Source organism: Heloderma suspectum, chromosome 4 (genome assembly GCF_057233095.1).
Source record: "Heloderma suspectum isolate Gila_16-S chromosome 4, 16-S_ref, whole genome shotgun sequence".
Lineage (NCBI taxonomy): Eukaryota > Metazoa > Chordata > Lepidosauria > Squamata > Helodermatidae > Heloderma > Heloderma suspectum.
This window is the reverse complement of record NC_139461.1, coordinates 85,767,509-85,784,998: the sequence shown is the minus strand read 5'-3', so window position 1 is coordinate 85,784,998 and position 17,490 is coordinate 85,767,509. Positions and strand designations below refer to the sequence as shown.

The window sequence follows — 17,490 nt, the reverse complement described above, 5'->3', positions numbered from 1 at the left end:
AGCCTTCCCCAGGGCTCACATGCTCCCCGCTCCTCTTCCACTGCAGCCATGTGGGAAAGATCAGTTTCTCTTTCATTTTAAATTCACCACAGTTTAGCATTACATCCAAACCTAAACTGGTTAATCCTAACTGTGGACTGTTGAAATAAGCCAGTTTCAGAAACTATAGTCTGAAAGTGGCTTGTTTCAAACAAACCACAGTTTGCCGGGTTCAGATGACACAGCAAGCTGCAGTTATAACCAAAAACTGAAGCAAAAGCTTCCAAACTCCTCCTTGTGGTCATGCTGTAGGAGGGGCAATGGAGAGTGTGAGCTAGGGGGCTTGTTTTGCATTTGCTGCATTCAGGTATCATAATAAACTGTGGTTTATTGTGATATCTGAATGCAGCAAATACAAAATACACTATGTGACAAAAGCTCTTGCAGTTCTGTAAGTTAAGTGCTATAGTAGGATATATGTTTTAAATGTGTTTCCAGAAGGGTGCTTCCAGATGAGGTTTTTGTGGTTCAATCTCCCTGTCTCATTCACTGAATTTTCAGGTGAGGAGAGGTCCAGATGTCATCTTCAATTTGTAGCCCACCTACCTTTTCCCACTGCTACTTCTGTCTTTTTTCTTTCCAGAAAAAAGACAAGCATTGCAAAATGCCTTTTGGTTGTAAGCAAGAGCTGATCTCCCCCCCAGAAATGCCCCAGATTTATTTTTAAGCATCAGTTATGTTACTTAGGGCACAATCCTGTGCATGTTTAGACAGAGAAAATGCCTACAACTCCCAGCATTGCCCAGCCAGCTGGGAGTTGTAGGCCTTTTCTCTGTCTAAACATGCATAGGATTGCACCCTTAGTTTTAATTATACCCCGCCGTTTACGTCATACTAGACTAGGAAGCAAGGGTTTGCCAAGCCACCCTGCTAGCTAAGCATATAGTTTTTGAGGGCATGGAGAATATAAAATTCCCTACATGTAGAAATATGACTTATATTGGCATTAGCAGCCAACAACAGAAGAGATGGGCAGAGGATACTTTTGGTTCAATATTGCAAGAGTATCTTAGCATTTTGTTTGGCCCCTGTTGGAAATAGAATGCTACATTAGATGAACCTTCAGGCCAAATTACACACTAGGTTAAAGACACAGCGTGCAGCTGCTCCTCTGTTTTTTAATTACTCAGAAGTAAGCCTGTGTGGCCACAATACAGATCAGAACCACTTTGCTTAAACCTCCCGGGGCGGGGGAGGGGAAGTAAAATTGAAAAACAAAAACAAACCTCCATTGATATCAGGAGTTTGGTTTGTTTGTTTTTTAAGAGGAAGAAAAACTCAATTATTTTTGCTAATGTCTGATTCTGCTTATTGCAGAGATATCCCCAGCCAAGGGGCCAGAAGAAGAAGAAGGTTGTGAAGTATGGAATGGGTGGCATGATTATCGTCTTGCTGATCTGTATAGTGTGGTTCCCACTGCTCTTTATGTCTCTCATCAAATCTGTTGCAGGCGTCACAAATAAGCCCCTTGATGTATCCATCACAATAACTTTAGGAGGTTATCAGGTATAAACTAACAAAATAAAATGTCACATATTTTCCTTTATATCTTTCTTTTATATGCTAATTTTTCCTTACATTAATGTGCTCCTTGAATTTTGGTAAAAATGAATGTTGTATTTGCTTTTTTAAAAAAAAATCAGAACTTTTACCATGAATACATCAGCTTTGTCTTCTTGGTTTTTCAGCCTATTTTTACAATGAGTGCTCAGCAAAGTCAACTAAAAAATATGACAGGAGATGAATACACTAAATTCCGCAACAGTTTTAAGAGGAATACTGTAAGTAACCTTTTTTTCTTATAAGAGTTTAGTTCACTTTTAGCCATTATATAAATAGTAATATTAATTATAGGTGATTGTGACATCATTCAACATTACTAGCATGACCAAACTGATGACCCCTCGGACTCAATCCAAGCATGGGCTCAGCACCCGACTGGACTCAGTACTCCGTAACGCACAAAGAGGAAGGACTGAATACATGGCTGTGTGTATCTGCAGGTGACACACTGCTGTGTGTATCTGAAAACATAGGCGGCATCATTCCACATGCAGGCGTACATAAAATGCAGCAACATCACACACACACACCTGCAGCCTTCTCACTTCAGCAATAGCCATTGTTCGTTTTGGAAAACAGGTTCAACCTTCAATATACTAAACAGACAGGAGTTGCCCTTAGCTAAATGACTTATTTATAATGGAAACATTGAAAATCTCATAAATTTAAAAATAAATAGCAAACGAACTAAACCTTGTAGTACTCTTGAATTTTAGACATAATCTAAACTGCCTCAAGGAGGAAATTAAGATACAGTTTGGGTGAGCACAAAAGCAGCTGCAAACAGTGTGAGGGCCAGAAGTTCAAAGCAAACTTTGAAAACTGCTGTAACTAGGCCATTCTTCATGGGAACGTCCTGAAATTCATTTTGTCCTCGCAAAGTAAGGTCTGTATGCCAAATGGCCAGTTAATAGGCTATTTGCCTTGATTTTATGATGAATAGCATGTTCACACTTTATAATAACAGAATTCTAAAAAGGACATTCTTCTAACCCCAGTGCCTCTGTAGTACCTGGGTCCCTGTCTTGGCATTAAAAGTGTCGTGCTTTGGGGTGCTGCGTTGAATGACTTCACTAGGAAAAATGTTGCCATTTTTTGTCCTTTCTGTAGGAGGAATGCTACTTCTCCTGCATTCGTTTATTGCCCTTGCCATGGTCATGCTATCTTCTCCAAGCTGCCTCTCCCTCCCCGTTTCAGGGGTCACTAAAAAAACATTTGGCAATGGGTGCTCCTACCAATCAGAAATGTAGAGGGATAGAAGCTTTATCTTCCTCCTTTATTTTTTATTCATTTTAGGGTGCTTTACAGTTTCTAGAGAACTATGGTATGGAAGATATAACAGTTGCACAGCTAGAAGGCAATTCAAATTCTTTATGGACTATCAGCCCTCCCAGCAGAAAAAATATGATTAAGGAGCTCACAGCAGACAATCCTGATTTTTCTCTAGTTGTTTCATGGAGTATTCAAAGGTATGGCTTCACAGGTAGCATCTAGGATTACCTTTATTTGTCTAGTAACAGTAGTCTGTGTTGCTGCTTTTCATATATTCCTATGCTTCCTTGCTATGCTGTATAGGATTTTGCTGCCTTTTTGTTTTTAATTTGTGCATTTAAATTTTGAAGGCTTGGTGGGTCATCTGGAACAGCATGGGAATTGGGGTTGGAGTCTGAAGGTGGAAGGAGAAATAGACAAAAATGATCCCCAGGGATCTCTGCTGGATCTGAGTTGTTGCCGTGAATGGAAGGAGCCCTTCCATTTGTGAAAGAGCAGATCTGGATCCAACCCAGAGTGTCTTAAGTCACAGTAATTCTTCTAACAATCTTGTTCTGTAGGATAGAATTATTGTCCCATAGAATAAAATGCAATCTGTAATATAGTTATACTAATGAAATAGGATGTGTGTCTTTCTGTCTGTCTATCAGCACCATAGTGCCAACACCATAAAACCTAGACACCTGAAACTTGGCATACATACTGAGGAGACCCAAGGGGTGTGCACCTAGGGGTCATTTTGTTTTTACAACACATTAATTTTAATGTGTCCGTGTGGCTGTAGCCTGCAATAATCTCTTTACGTGCCTCAGGCAGACTTCCCTAACCAACACATAGCTTTGCAGCCCATACAGTTTGAGGCCAGGGGAGATTAGTAGGCTGAGGGACAGAGTTATACACCTGCCCCTTCCTTGCTGCTGTGGGCCAGTCCCCTTTAGGGGAATGGAGTGGACAGACTCCTCCCTCGGGGGCCTATGGGCTGCATGATAGCAGGAGCCATGACTAGGGGTGTCAGCAGGCATGGCTTTACTCAGATGGGACAGGCCCAGTATGTCCAACTCTGACAGGTGTAAGTTTGCCTGCAGGCATTGCTGTATCAAACTAAGGGCTATTCCAACATGTACAAAACCAGGTCCATTCGTTAGTTGAAAATAATCTTAAAACTGCTTAGAGTTATTTTTTAAATATGGTAAGTGGTATGTAAACGTATTACATGAGTAAATGATCTTGTGCCCTGTTCATGAAAGTCAGCCAAAACCAAGTCTTTACAGTGATTCTGGAGGGCACTCCTATGTTCTATATACATGACAGTAGTTCATATGATACTTTAATCTGGTGCTACGTACTTTAAACCTGGAGCAGGATCTGTTCCATATGGCCAACAGTTAATATAGAGCTGCTTACCAAGAAGAACCTTGGTCACAGTGGAAGCAGCCCTAAACTGGTATTTGTGGTGCCAACAGTGGAATTCAAATGCTCTACCTGATAAAGTCTTCTAGATGACTGGCTTCTCACCTGAAGCTGTGGTCAGATTAGAGCAACCACAAGCAGCTGCTTTATCCTATGAACTGACCATTAGATTATTGGGGGGGGGGGGTATAATTCCATATCCTTGTTTTAGGATCACTTTGTCTAATGCTCACTGGCATTAGGATCTATTGATAGTTGCCTTGTCAACCCCATGAGTAGCCCCCCCCCCCCGAACACACACGCGTGCACGCACACACACACACACACAGGGCTTCTTCACACAGAGCTTTTATCCTGCTGTTGAGATGGGTTACTCATGGAAGTTTGCGGGTCCTTTAGATGGTGGCTGTCAGGAGCGCTCTGGCGGCTTCTCCAAGTAGATTCCAATAGCCAACTCAAGACACAGACAAAAGGATTTCTTTTACAACTTAATGACTCTTTCAGATGCTAATCACCAGCGACTAAAGCAAGGAACAGCAGGGTAGCCTAAGCTTCAAGTAGTCGGTTGATCCCCGTTTGAAAGAGAGTCACTTGAAGACCCAGAACTTATGGGCTAGGGAGAGATCCTCCCTCTTTCCCTTGGGTCCATGTGAGGTGGCCGTTGCTTGCGCGCCAAACGGGCACTACGCCTCCTTTCCGCACCCTCCATCGCTCGCCACTCTTTGCGTCTGCGTCGAGCGTCTAAGAAGCCCCCCTCCCGCACTCCCTCACTACCCAGGTCGCTATCTATCTCTGGAATGCTGGCAGGAGCAATCTCTGCCAAGTGCTGAGCCTGTGAGGGATGAGCTGGCCCCTCTCCCACGGATAGCTGTTTCTCCTCAGAATCCGAACTGCTCTGAGGCTCTCTGGGCTCAGTTTCCACCCTGACATCGTCGTCAACCTCCAGGGTGTCTCCTGCACTAAATGACCTTTATTCCATTTTTTAAAAGATGGAAGATAATGAGCTATCAAATTACAGCACTTGAGTTCTGCTTGAGTTCCCTCCGTGAAAAGAGGAAAAGCCTCAGTAAGAGGAGCTAGACCACAGTGCCATCTAGCAGCTGTATAATGAAACATATGGAAAACTCAGATAAGAGGGAAAAGGAGGAGGAAAGCGGGGGAAGGAAGCGCTTGTAAAGGGAGTCCGTTGTCATCCTGCATTTAAAATGGAAGCAGAAAGCCCCGTTTTAAATGTGGGATTTTAGGCTGGTGTAGAGATGTTCACGGGCACCATTGTGGTCCTGTTATGCAATGCAAGAGCACTTGAATTACATCTCACAGAGAATGTAAGGATGTGAGGCCACAGCCTTTCAGCATAGCATCCTAGCTCTTGAAAGAATCAATCCAAAATCAGTTAGATTTCCTGATAGCAAGAACCCACAGGTAGGAGCTGCTGCAGCAGCAGGGAGCAGATCCCATGCGTAAAGTATTGCTATAGCTGTGGCTGTCCAAGCCACTGTTTGCACCACTGCAGTTAAAGAAGATTCATAGGATAGAGCTGTCCTTGAAATGTAACAGGGCAAAGTCTATCACCCAGGGAGAACAGCATTTTGAATCCAACAGTCAGAGGAATTGCACAGTACTTTGTGATTATATGTTGATGGACAATTGAACAGTGTGACTCCTATTCATTTTTTTGTCAAAGAAACCTGTCCCTTGGAGCAAAAGCAGAAATAGCATCGGATAAAGTGTCTCACAACCTCCCAATTGAAACAAGAAAAGAAATTGCTAAAATGATGGAAAATCCAAATCCAAATGCAAGTCACTTTGTGTAAGTTATTTCTGTGCTTACCAATACATCTGCGGGTTTTTTTTCTTCTAAATAAAGCTCAAACTTACAGACTTTGGGAAAGACAATAACAGTATTACAATCTTGTAAAGGTTTTTTTTATTATTATTCTACTGCTATAGACCAGCCTTCCACATCCTGGTGCCCTCTAGTTGTTTGGAACTACAACTCCCAGAATTCCTGACTACTGGCCATGCTGGCTGGGGCTGTTCAAAGTTGACCCAAAATATCTGGGGGGCCTCACATTGGGGAAGGCTACAATAAAATAATATTGGTTTTGGCTAATGGGTTTTTTGCTCATCCTGTTTTCAGTAGGATCGTTCTGCTAGTTTAAAAAAAGAGTTTATTATTTCTTTCCATCCTCAAAATAATATTAAAGGGTTGTACATTAGGATCATCACGTTTAACTGTTTACTGAACTGTATTTATGCTTGGATTGGATTCTGCACTTTCTTGTTGCACTCTCTTGTAATGAAAACTATCTAGCTACTGTGGAATTAGGGGTGGGGAAGGGTGCATGTATTGCCAAGCAGAGATGTCGACATTATCAGCCTTGGCAGTGTTAATGAGCTATTGGGGAAGGACTGATGGCAATGGCTGTATTTCGTCTTCTTGCCTGCTCACGCTTGATCGGTGCTGTCGAACTGATAACATCAGCTATGTGTTCAGTGGTACACACATGCATACTTCAGATGCAGATTTGATTTTTTCATTGTACAGCACCATGGAGCATATGTAGGGCCTGATCCAGAATGGCTATGTGCACACAGAAACCTGTACCTGCTCTTGTAAATGCTTTAAAGAATAGGATGGTTCACCAGTATCTGGAAAATTGCACTTTCAGAGAGATTAACCCACCATGGCAGATTTCTGAGAGGGATGGCTGAACACGGGAACAGTTCATGGAAATCTGTTTTCCCTTCATCGTTTTTGTCAACAAAGGGATGGTGCTCTATAACCTTCTGATACCCCAAACATTGTTTTACAGGGATCTGATTAAATGAAGGGTGCTCTAAGAACATTCTACTGTTAATGTAACTCAGACAAGAATGGAAACTCAGTTTCTTTTTATTGTTGTTCGAATAGTTGACCTTTATTGTATTTGTTGACTATAAGCTCATTGTATGATTCAGAATAATTAAATAAAACAAAGTTTAAAAAAGAATAGGATGGGTGATTAATTTGTCTATAGTTTGTTTTTATAAATGGGGAAATATAAGTATTCGCCAGATACCCAAAGTGGAGAATATTTATTTGGTAGGTTAGTTGCTGACATAAAAAAATCTGCATGAAAATTCAAATGCCATTAAGTTTTCAGTGCATTGAAGAGTGACAAAAGAATGATACCAGAATCAGGCGTGGGAATTATAGTTAAGGGATTTTTACACATAATGATCATATCCAAAGCAAATTGTAAATTAACTTGTATTGATATAGCCCTTAAATCATTTTTTTTCTTTTGCAGGACACTAACTGATGTATACCCACATTATATCAAGGCACCTAGTGATTCTCTTGCAAAACCCATTAAGCAACTCTTGACAGGTATGGACTTTCATCAGTGAGCTGCTTGCTATTTTCAACTGGAAAAAAGATTTTTATATGCTCTCCGATTCTGACACTTTGTGGCCTAGATTGCATATGCCCTTACTGAGTGGGTGGGTAGTCCTGCATAGATGGTAACAACGGATCAGGCTAGCTGGCTTTTGGGTCCTTTGCAGCTCAGTCTCCTAGAAACATTAAAGCAGCCTTCCCCAACCTGGTGCTGTCCAGCTGTGTTGGACTACAATTCCCATCATCCCCATCTGCTTTTTTTGTCCGACAAACAGGATGGCACCAGGATGGGGAAGGCTGCATTATAGCACCACCTTCCCCTGGTGTTTTATTGATGGGGAAAAGCTGTTTAAATAGTTTTTCTAGGCCTGCAAATATCCCTGTTATGCAGCACTGCATGAGGCCTTAATGAAAGGCTGATGGGAAAGGGGGTTGAAGCAGCTTCCTGCCCTACCCTACAAACCTCATAGGCTGCCCTCAGGGAAGATCAAAGGTCTGGGCTGTGCCACACTGAGAGTATGTGACTTTCCCCTTGCCTGAGAGGAAGGGGCCTTTCTCCCCACCGCACTTCATTTCTGTCACAGCCAGCACCATGACACTCCCCTTTATTATTGTGGGGTGAGGAAGGAAAGGGGATGTTAGTTCTCCATCAGCTATAGCACTCCTGCTGCTGCAGTGGGTGCAGTGAGGGATGGGAGCATTGTCACCCTCGGTTTCTGCTGTAGTCTGACCAGGCAAAGGTTGCTCCATCTCACTTGCATCGTCTTGCCCTCAATGGTTTCATCATGGATGGCTGAATTCTGAGTTCTTAGGAACTACTCTACTACTACTACTACTGTGTTTTACCACCCAACCAAATCCTTGTGCTGACGGTCAGATGCTATGATATCTCAAGGAGCGCCTCCAGCAACACCAGACAGGCCGCTTAACAAGATCAGCCTTGGATGGCCTTCTCTCTGTCCCATCGGCCAGGACAGCTAGACTGGTGGGGACGAGGGAGAGGGCCTTCTCTGTGGTGGCCCCCACTTTGTGGAACTCCCTCCCTAGGGAACTCTGCCATGCCCCCTCTTTAATGAGCTTCCGCCGCACATTAAAAACGTGGTTGTTCAGGCAGGCATTTGGGGTGGGTTACGGTATTTTTAGAAAATGTTTTTAATGTACAATTGTATTGTTTTAAACTGTTCTATTACATACTTTGTACATTGCCTGGAGTGGCTGGGTGACCAGCCAGATGGGCGATTAATAAATATAATTAATTAATTAATTAATGATACAACAAAATGGAGTTCCCTTGCACTACAGGCTTTAGAGTTATGGAATACACATGCTTGAGCAGTATCAAATCATTGATGAGGCAACACGATAGAGCAATACCATTTATATAAAATACACATGGTGCCTCAGTGCTTTTCTGATTAAACTGAGCATTTTACACACCAAACACAATAAGGCAGATAATATTAAAATGTGAAATAGCGCAACTTTGGAGAACAATTTTATTTTCCTTTCAAGTAAAACTGAACCATTTTGTTTTACCACATCTTAAAAAAGAATTTAGTAGGCCTGCTTGGGGGCCAGATGAAAATGTTCTGGGTAGGATCAAGCCCACAGATAGCCACTTAGCCATCCTTTGGTTTCACACTCCCCTGAAATAAGGTAATCTGCAGGTAAGGCACCTTAACAAGAGGTACTGACAAAGTGATTTATTCCTTTCTTTTTTGGGTAGACGGGAACTATGAAGACATCATTGTTTCACTGTCCAGTAATTACCAATCTGGTGAGCGTAGCGAATGGTGGGTTCTAAACCAGCTTAACAGAACTTTGGAAACAAACAAGACGAGTCTGGAACTTATTGTGTTCAGTGACAAAGTTAGTCCCCCTAGCCTTGGATTCTTGGCAGGCTATGGGTAAGCAAGCATCTCATCCTAATGTCAGTGTGTCATGTGGCAAATGTAACTGAATTAATACCTTTGTTATTCTCTGGAACAGAACTATTTCTATTTATAATACGATACTACATAAAACATACCCTCTCCCCAAACCTGAGACATCTCAGAGAGGTATTGCCAGGGGTGGCATCAAGAGTGGGCATGGTTGGGCACTTGCTGAGGGCCCACACCCCAGAAGGCACCCACTGACAAGAACCCCTTGGAGTTGGAGGCTGAGGAGCAAAGGCAGCTGGTGACAATGGTGGTGAGAAGGTGGACTCACTGGGGAAGGGGCCCATTTCTCAAGGGCCCTCAAAAACCTGAGCTGGCACTGGATTCCCTGCCACACCACCCTCCAGATTTTCCTGTCTAGATTACTAGAGCTTCTGTGGATGGTGGAGGGAGACTAATTCAGGTCTTGAAGCTACACGTTAGATGAAGGCCCAAGATGATACAGTGCATCCAAGGTAGTTTGGTATAATGGTGACTGTATTTCTTATTAGGACCAGCTGCACTGCATATAATGTGCATGTGCAGGGAGATATAGGGCATTGGTAGAGGGCCTGAAGGATGTAAAGCAGGTCCTCTGTGCAATCCATGCTGCTGCCAGTAAGTTCAGCTGGTCATATAGAGCAGGGGTGGGCAGAAGGTAGATCTCCAGATGTTTTGGACTTCAACTCCCAGAACTCTTGGCCAGTATGGCCAATGGTCAGGAATGCTGGAAGTTGAAGTCCGAAAGATCTGGAGATCTACTTTCTGTCCACCCCTCATCTAAAAGGCTTGGGGGAAAGCCTCTAGATATTATCACCACAGTAGGGTCTTGAGGCCTCTAGGCAAGCCTAGCACTGGAGCCACTGTTGGACCTATAGTAGGAACAACAGCTCTTAATCTGATGAGTCCTAAATCCGGTTCAAAATGGATCCGAAAACTCAAGTTCCTGAAATCTCTTTTTTCCTCCCAACTTTGGTGGCAACTTGACTGTCATGCTTCATAAAATCCTTCCACAGATCTTTCTTTCAACCCTACTGCCCAACAGGGGACTCTTTAGTATGGTCAGAAATCAATAGCTGTTAACACATTTAAAGAGGAAACAGACATCAGGTTAGATCCTGACTAAGTTAGTCATGAACTAAACTTTAGCAAAACTTGTTTGTCCTCACCCCTACAGAACCTAAGGATCTATCCACATTAAGGTTCTGAATCTGCTTCCTGCAAGAGGAAAGGACCTTATGTGAGAGAAAGGGCTCTGTTCATGGAAGGTCCTGCCACCCTTTGGGAGGGATCCCCCCTCCTCCACACACACCACAGCTCACCCTACCCAGCAGGGTCTCCTGACTCTCTGTGTGGCATTTTCAGGGGTCTGAAGGGACTGCCGTGGGAAGGAGGGGGAAGAGAAGTCCACTTCCATCAGCACAGTTGATCCGATGTAAATCTGGATCTAACTCCGTACACGTGACTGCAGTTGCACATTTTCCCCCTATCACCCATGCCTCGTATCTTTCCTCCTTTCCCTCCCTGCCATCTGTTTTCTTCCCCTGACTTTGTAGACCTGATTTATCATTCACATTAAATTTTAATTTTTACTTTTTTCTCAGTATCTATATTACATCTGAAATAATTGCACATTTTTAAATGGTAGTACATTTTCTTTCTCATTTTGCAGCATCATGGGATTATATGCTTCAGTTGTCCTGGTAATAGGAAAATTTGTCCGTGAGTTCTTCAGTGGAATCTCCCACTCCATAATGTTTGAAGAGCTTCCTAATGTGGATCGCATCCTAAAATTGTGTACCGATATCTTCTTAGTGCGGGAGACTGGTGAACTGGAACTGGAGGAAGACTTGTATGCCAAATTAATATTCCTGTACCGCTCACCAGAAACTATGATCAAATGGACTAGAGAAAAAACAAATTGATCTCTTTAGGATTCACATTGCAAATCAAGATGACTTTATCTGGTGGTTGTTTTTTAAGAAGCACAACATTCTCTGAAGAGTGAAGCCTTTTATAATTGGGTAGCAGTGACCTTCGTGTTCATGGAATCCACTTGGCTCCTTAGAAATCTATGCTGCCTATCAAATCAAATATGAAGAAAGTTCGCCTTTGTTTTCAAATTCAAGTTATCCAACATCAGAGAAATTTGTTTTTCAGTTTAGTGAACAAAATATTCTGCATTTGTGTCTGACTAAGTTAACACTTGGGCTTTTACTCTCACTCTCATGGGGAAAAGAAGGATATCACAGCTGAATTAACCAGACCCTCACTTTTTCTGGAGTGATATGTCTTGGATTGTGCAATATATGCTGCTTTATATCACTGACTTTCAAAGGTGGCCAGAGTTGCCCTTCTAGGAAGTCCAAGGCAATGGGTCACAGTGGGTGCTGAAGGCAACTTTATTATGTACATTTCTAGAAAATCAAATCTATTGGAGACTCTACAGATGTACTTCTGGAAGGGAAAAAATCAGTGACATTATCATTAACTGCCTTATTTTATTTGAACAATTGCAGGAGACATTGAAAACATCAATGACTTTACTCAGGAAAATAAAAACTGTCAAAGCTCAACTAATGGATAATAATTATGGTGAAATATTGTGATGTTTTGCAGGGTCATTTTCTCCAAATTATTGCTCTCCGGGTATTTAAAAAGAGAGAGAGAGAGAGAGACTGTAGAACTTTATGAGAAGCCTTTGAGGGCAATCTTTTTCTCTGATCCCTACAACATGCTTTCCCCTATTTTGACATTTTAATGAAATGATCTGACTTGTATCTAATATCCTTCCAGTGTTTCAGGTATACAATAATGTTTACATAACATTTTTATGTCCAAGATGGGTTTTTAAAGTTCCCAGTCATGAGAAAAGTATATATAATGAGCTTGGGAAATGGGCTTTTCTTAAATTATTGCTATTGGTGACACAGGCTATTCGGCAGAGGACACTGCAGCATGAACATTTAATTTTGCAATGTAGTTTTCATTCCATGACTTAGAAAAGTCAGTTTCTCAGCAACGTCATTGAATGAGTAAGGTATGCTAAGGGGTTATACTGTGTAGTTTTGGTTCCATAATGGCTTCAAATAAAGCACATGTTGCAAAGTCATTTTAGAAATATTTTTTCCTATGCTTGTTTACACTGAATGGAAAATTCTTTGTATAAATTAAATATGTCTCAGTTGTGAAAATTGTCAGTAATCACTGAAAAAACATCTTAGCTATTTATTGTATATGATAATGTAGTAAGTCACTAGAAGGTAGATGACACATAGCAACTGAACAGGAAAAGTAACAGGAAAATTACTTGCGTGTTTCCATCTAGTTGTCTGTTAAATTAAAAACACACACACAATGTAATAAGGTTGTGACATACCCACACAGTTGATCTGCTTCCATAAAAACATTGCTGGTACCTTTCTATACTGTGAAAATTAGCACATTTTGACATGAGGAAGTGCACACCAAAATAAACCACTTCAGTACCTTGTACTAATAAAGCACATTGTGACTGGAACGCATTCAGCGATATTCTAATTTCCTAACAAACCATTATAAAACCACAGCATTTTTCTACTATAAAAATCAGTCATACTAATTTTAGTATTACTAAAAATCTAGCTTTTCTAAAGGTATCACTGACTGAATCAATACAAACAGCCAAGAGTCCTATGGTACCTTAAAGACTAACCAATATATTGCGGTATGGAGTGTTCACTTATCTATATGGATCCAAAATATATACAAGATGAAAACTTGAGCTCCAAACAGAAATCTGACAGACCTGCTACTACCCCTTTCCATTTCAGGGCCTTTTTGCCCCACTGTTCACAGACTCGCCGCCACCTCCTCTTCTGCCCATGTAGATAAATGTACCTGCCACCGGAGGATAACTTTGGATGCATCTGACAAAGTAGACTGTGGTCCATGAAAGCTTATGCCAATAAGCCAACAATCAAATTGTTCAACTGCAAGGTGCCATAGGACCTTCTGGTTTTGCTCTCACTATGGAATTTGAATAAATTTAGTAAGACAGAACCAGTAGAGGAAATGGAGGAGCCCTGCGTCCAGCATCCAGTTTCCCCATTGTGGCCAACCAGGTGTTTCCAGGAAGCCCACAATGAGGGCATGAAGTAACAGCTCTCTCCTGCTGTTGGCCCACCAGCAACAGTACTCAGAGGCATACTGACTCTGAATGTGGAAATTCCTTTTAGCTGTTATGGTTATTGCTGATGATTATAGTCCTATCTGCCATTAATTCATCTAAATCTCCCTTTAAGGTTGTATCTAACATTAATCCATTGAAATGAATGAGACTTAAGTTAGACTAAGACTGGATACAACCCTTAAAGTGGCCATCTTGCCCATCTTTAGGCAGTGAATTCCATTAGCTAATTATGGGGGGGGGGGGTTTGTCCTGAATCTACTGCAATCCAATTTCACTTCCAGTTCTAGTAACATGAGAGATGGAAGGGAAAAAAAAACTTTTTCTGTACATGATGCATAACTTTATAAACCTCTCAAATTCTCCCCAGCCTTAGCCATCATTTTTTTCTAAATGAAAATGCTCCAAACACTTCAGACCCTTACAGAAGGGGTTCCAATCCCTAGATCATTTGGGGTGATTTTTTTATTTGTGCTACGCTAGTTCACTAGCATGGCAATCTACAGTTCGCAAAGTGAGTGACAAATTCAGTATGGCTGTCTTGACCACTGATTTTTTATTCATCCATTCTTAAGATGCACTTGTCATTTTTTGGGCCAGTAATCATCACTTTAAAGAAATGCTTTCCACGGAGCGGACAATAAGAGATCAGGACTTCAGATGTAATCTGCTCATCAAATGTAATCTGCTAGCAAATAAAAACTCTGTACATGTCCCATGTCTTCAGAGTGCTACACAATACATGACAAGGGTATTGGAACTGTGGATTCCATACATTTTTGGATCATCCCAATTCATGCTGCCTTTTCCTGGCAAACCTACAGAGGGCTCCAGCTAGCATGGTTGAACTACACACAGCCACCAAGTCAGACTGACGTCTTGCGTTACATCACATTTAAATCCTCATTGAAGGAAAATTGTGCTTCTGATTATCCCTGTTGTACATGCATGTGATTTGTACATCATACTTCCCCCAAAAGAATTAATTGTATGTATCTTCTTTTTTAGAACAGCATTGTGATGCAATTTGCCTAGGGATGGGCTTTGATTTGTGCCAGGAGCATGTCCTGGAACATGTGAAGTAATAAATTGCGTGCAGAATGCTTTTCTCTTGCCACTGAGTAACTACAGTCTGTCCCATCATACTTAGGATTAAGGAGCATGAGTGCAAGGCTGGGGACACAGCATCCAGTCAAGTCTGAGCCCTGGTGGCTGTTTTTAGAAATTAAGTCCTACGCAAGAGTGCACGTGTCATGTTTGTGTCAAGCAGGAACTTGTAGAAAGATGGCTCCGAGAATGACCAGCCCTAGCTCCTCTCCGTGATAAAATTAAACTCCATGCACATCAGTGAGGATGACTGGGAGTCAATTAGAAAAGGTGATGGGATTTGATTTCTTTCTGTCAGTCGGATACCATGAACCTTGGGCTATCAGTCCGATATACCTCTAGCATTCTTCTAGTTCATGTACACAGACTGTGTACTTGATCTGTGCAGACGCACCTAGTGGGTCTAATTGTATGAGAGGATGTTGCACACAGAACAGGCTTTTTGTGAAAGAGGTAAAAATGTGGCATTTCACTTCTGTTTGTTACTGACCCATCCCGATTTCGGTTTCTTTCCATGTAGATAAAACTGTAAATATATATAAAAACTACAAATGCATTACTTAAGCCAAGTTAGGGTTTAATGGTCGATTTTGTTACCTGAAACAGTAGTGTGACAAAACAGTGGCAATGTGACTAGCAAAAAACAAAAATGTTAAGGTACTCATATCCTTTGTATAATGCCATTATGATATGAAAAGGTCTTTTTCTTGATTAAAGTTTCTTTTAACAACAAGGCTTCTCTGTAGCTATTCTTCAACCACAGACAACATCAGCGCAGCAACAGTGGGTGCCAGCACTCTAGAGAATGGATTTTTAGTCCTGCTGCTGCTGCTGCCCTTTTAAGAGCATGCCTCAAAGAAAACAACGAATACGGTGTCGCCGTCTGCGCTTTATGACAGCTACTAGGTCCAACTCTGCCCAGTTGAGGAAAGCAGACGTCTGCTTTGTCAGTTCAAATATGTGGCTTTCTGATACATCCCAATCGCTTTGGGATGGATGGACTACCCTGGATCTATTCAGAGGGTTTGTGGTTGTGCTGTGGTCTTTAAATAATGTGGTGTTAACTGCCTCATTGCAGAGAACATCGTGGTCTTCCTGCCAAATTGTGCCTTGGCATCAGGGAGCCAAATTGTACTTCAGGAGAGCGAAAGTGCCACCTCCCTACCACCTACAGCATCCCTTGCTCTGCCATTTGGTGTAAGTTACTGTGTGACTGTCATAGGCATCTATCATTTCCTCTGTTTCTGAAGATCATAGGTGAGTGTGTCTCCTCATGTAGTCAAAGCGGCACAGCCCATGTCCAAGACAGAAGTATCAGCATGCTTGGGGAAGCCTCGAGGCTTGCAGAAGCGCAAAGAATAGCGGAGAAAAGACACACTTGGGTGGGGGACACCCTCAAAACAACCCAATGAGAACTGAGCTTGCCCAGTGGCCACAGAATGCTGACTGTTCAAGGGAGGAAACGGAAAAACAGGTGGGAAGGGTAGTGGAGGAGGGCATATCTGACTGACTGAAATAGTGAACGGGAGCGATGCAGGCTGCAACGTTTTGTTGCAGTTTCTGCTTTTTACTATATCGTGCGTGTGACGTTGCTACTGACAGGTGACACTGTCCTTGCTCACCTTGAACATGCAGTGGGGGGGGGGTATTAAAAGGGCTTTCCAGGGTATAATCACCTCTCACTGCACTACATGAGTGCTCATTTTGGTATTTGAAAGCCATTTTAAAAGTTAAGGGGGGAAAGTGCTGAGCACAAGGAAGAATACCCATTCTTCTACGTGGTGTCTGACTCACACACATGGGTGCTGTGCCTGTGCAGAGCAGTCATTCAGAACATTCGAGAGCTGAACAGCTCTAGGCGGGAGTCCTGCCCGCCCACCCCACACATGCTCTGGGTGTAGGGGTGGACGAATACCTTACCTCTGGGTCCAGAGGGGGTGGGGAGGCAATCGGTCCCTCCCCCCGGAATCTGTCTGGGCTGGCTCTGCTCTGCGGCAATCCTGCGGAGGCGGCCACCAGCTCCGCTCCGCTGGCGATAACGGCCGGCCGCCATTGCCGTGCTGTATCGCTGGGGTAGGGTAAGTGAGATGCCATTTGCGGCCGTAAAGCTGGTAGATTAGCCTAAATTCTGCCATTTACGGCTGCATTTAGGCTAATCTACCAGCTTTATGGCCGCAAATGGCATCCACCACGTCATTTGCGTCCCTGTTCACGCCATAGGCTACGCAAATATTTAGCTGATAGATTATTGCAAATATAAAGCTGGTAGATTAGCCTAAATGCAGCCGTAAATGGATCAACACGATGAGGGAGCCGACCCGCACGGATTCCAGGGGGAAGCAGAGATGAGTGCTCCATTCCGCCACGGGCCCCAATGGGGCCGGATTCTTGGAATCCGGCCTCATTGGGGTCCGTGGCGGAATTCTCCCCCATCCCTATCTGGGTGTGGCTTCTGCCTCCCACTCAGTTCCTTTTTGTCTGCCACAGCGATAGCATGGTTTGGAATGTTCTCCATGTTTCAGGCCACAACCACAGCAGTGACGCCTCTGTCTCACCTCCACATGATGCCACTTCACTCCTGCTTCCTCCAGGTCTTCAACCTCAAAACAGTCCCCCCCATCACACCACTT

At 42.7% G+C, this 17,490-nt stretch overlaps 1 protein-coding gene across 1 annotated transcript in view; it reads left to right on the top strand.

Annotated features, from left to right (window-relative positions):
- The window catches only part of PIEZO2 (piezo type mechanosensitive ion channel component 2), a 373,451-nt gene extending 357,856 nt beyond the window's left edge, over positions 1-15,595 (top strand). The window contains exons 48-54 of the mRNA XM_084849861.1: positions 1,357-1,545; positions 1,728-1,820; positions 2,899-3,071; positions 5,969-6,094; positions 7,578-7,657; positions 9,393-9,573; positions 11,258-15,595. Of these exons, the coding sequence (XP_084705987.1) occupies positions 1,357-1,545; positions 1,728-1,820; positions 2,899-3,071; positions 5,969-6,094; positions 7,578-7,657; positions 9,393-9,573; positions 11,258-11,510 (1,095 nt within the window). The 3' untranslated portion in view covers positions 11,511-15,595. The remainder of the gene's footprint in view (positions 1-1,356; positions 1,546-1,727; positions 1,821-2,898; positions 3,072-5,968; positions 6,095-7,577; positions 7,658-9,392; positions 9,574-11,257) is intronic.
- The last annotated feature ends 1,895 nt before the right edge of the window (positions 15,596-17,490 follow it).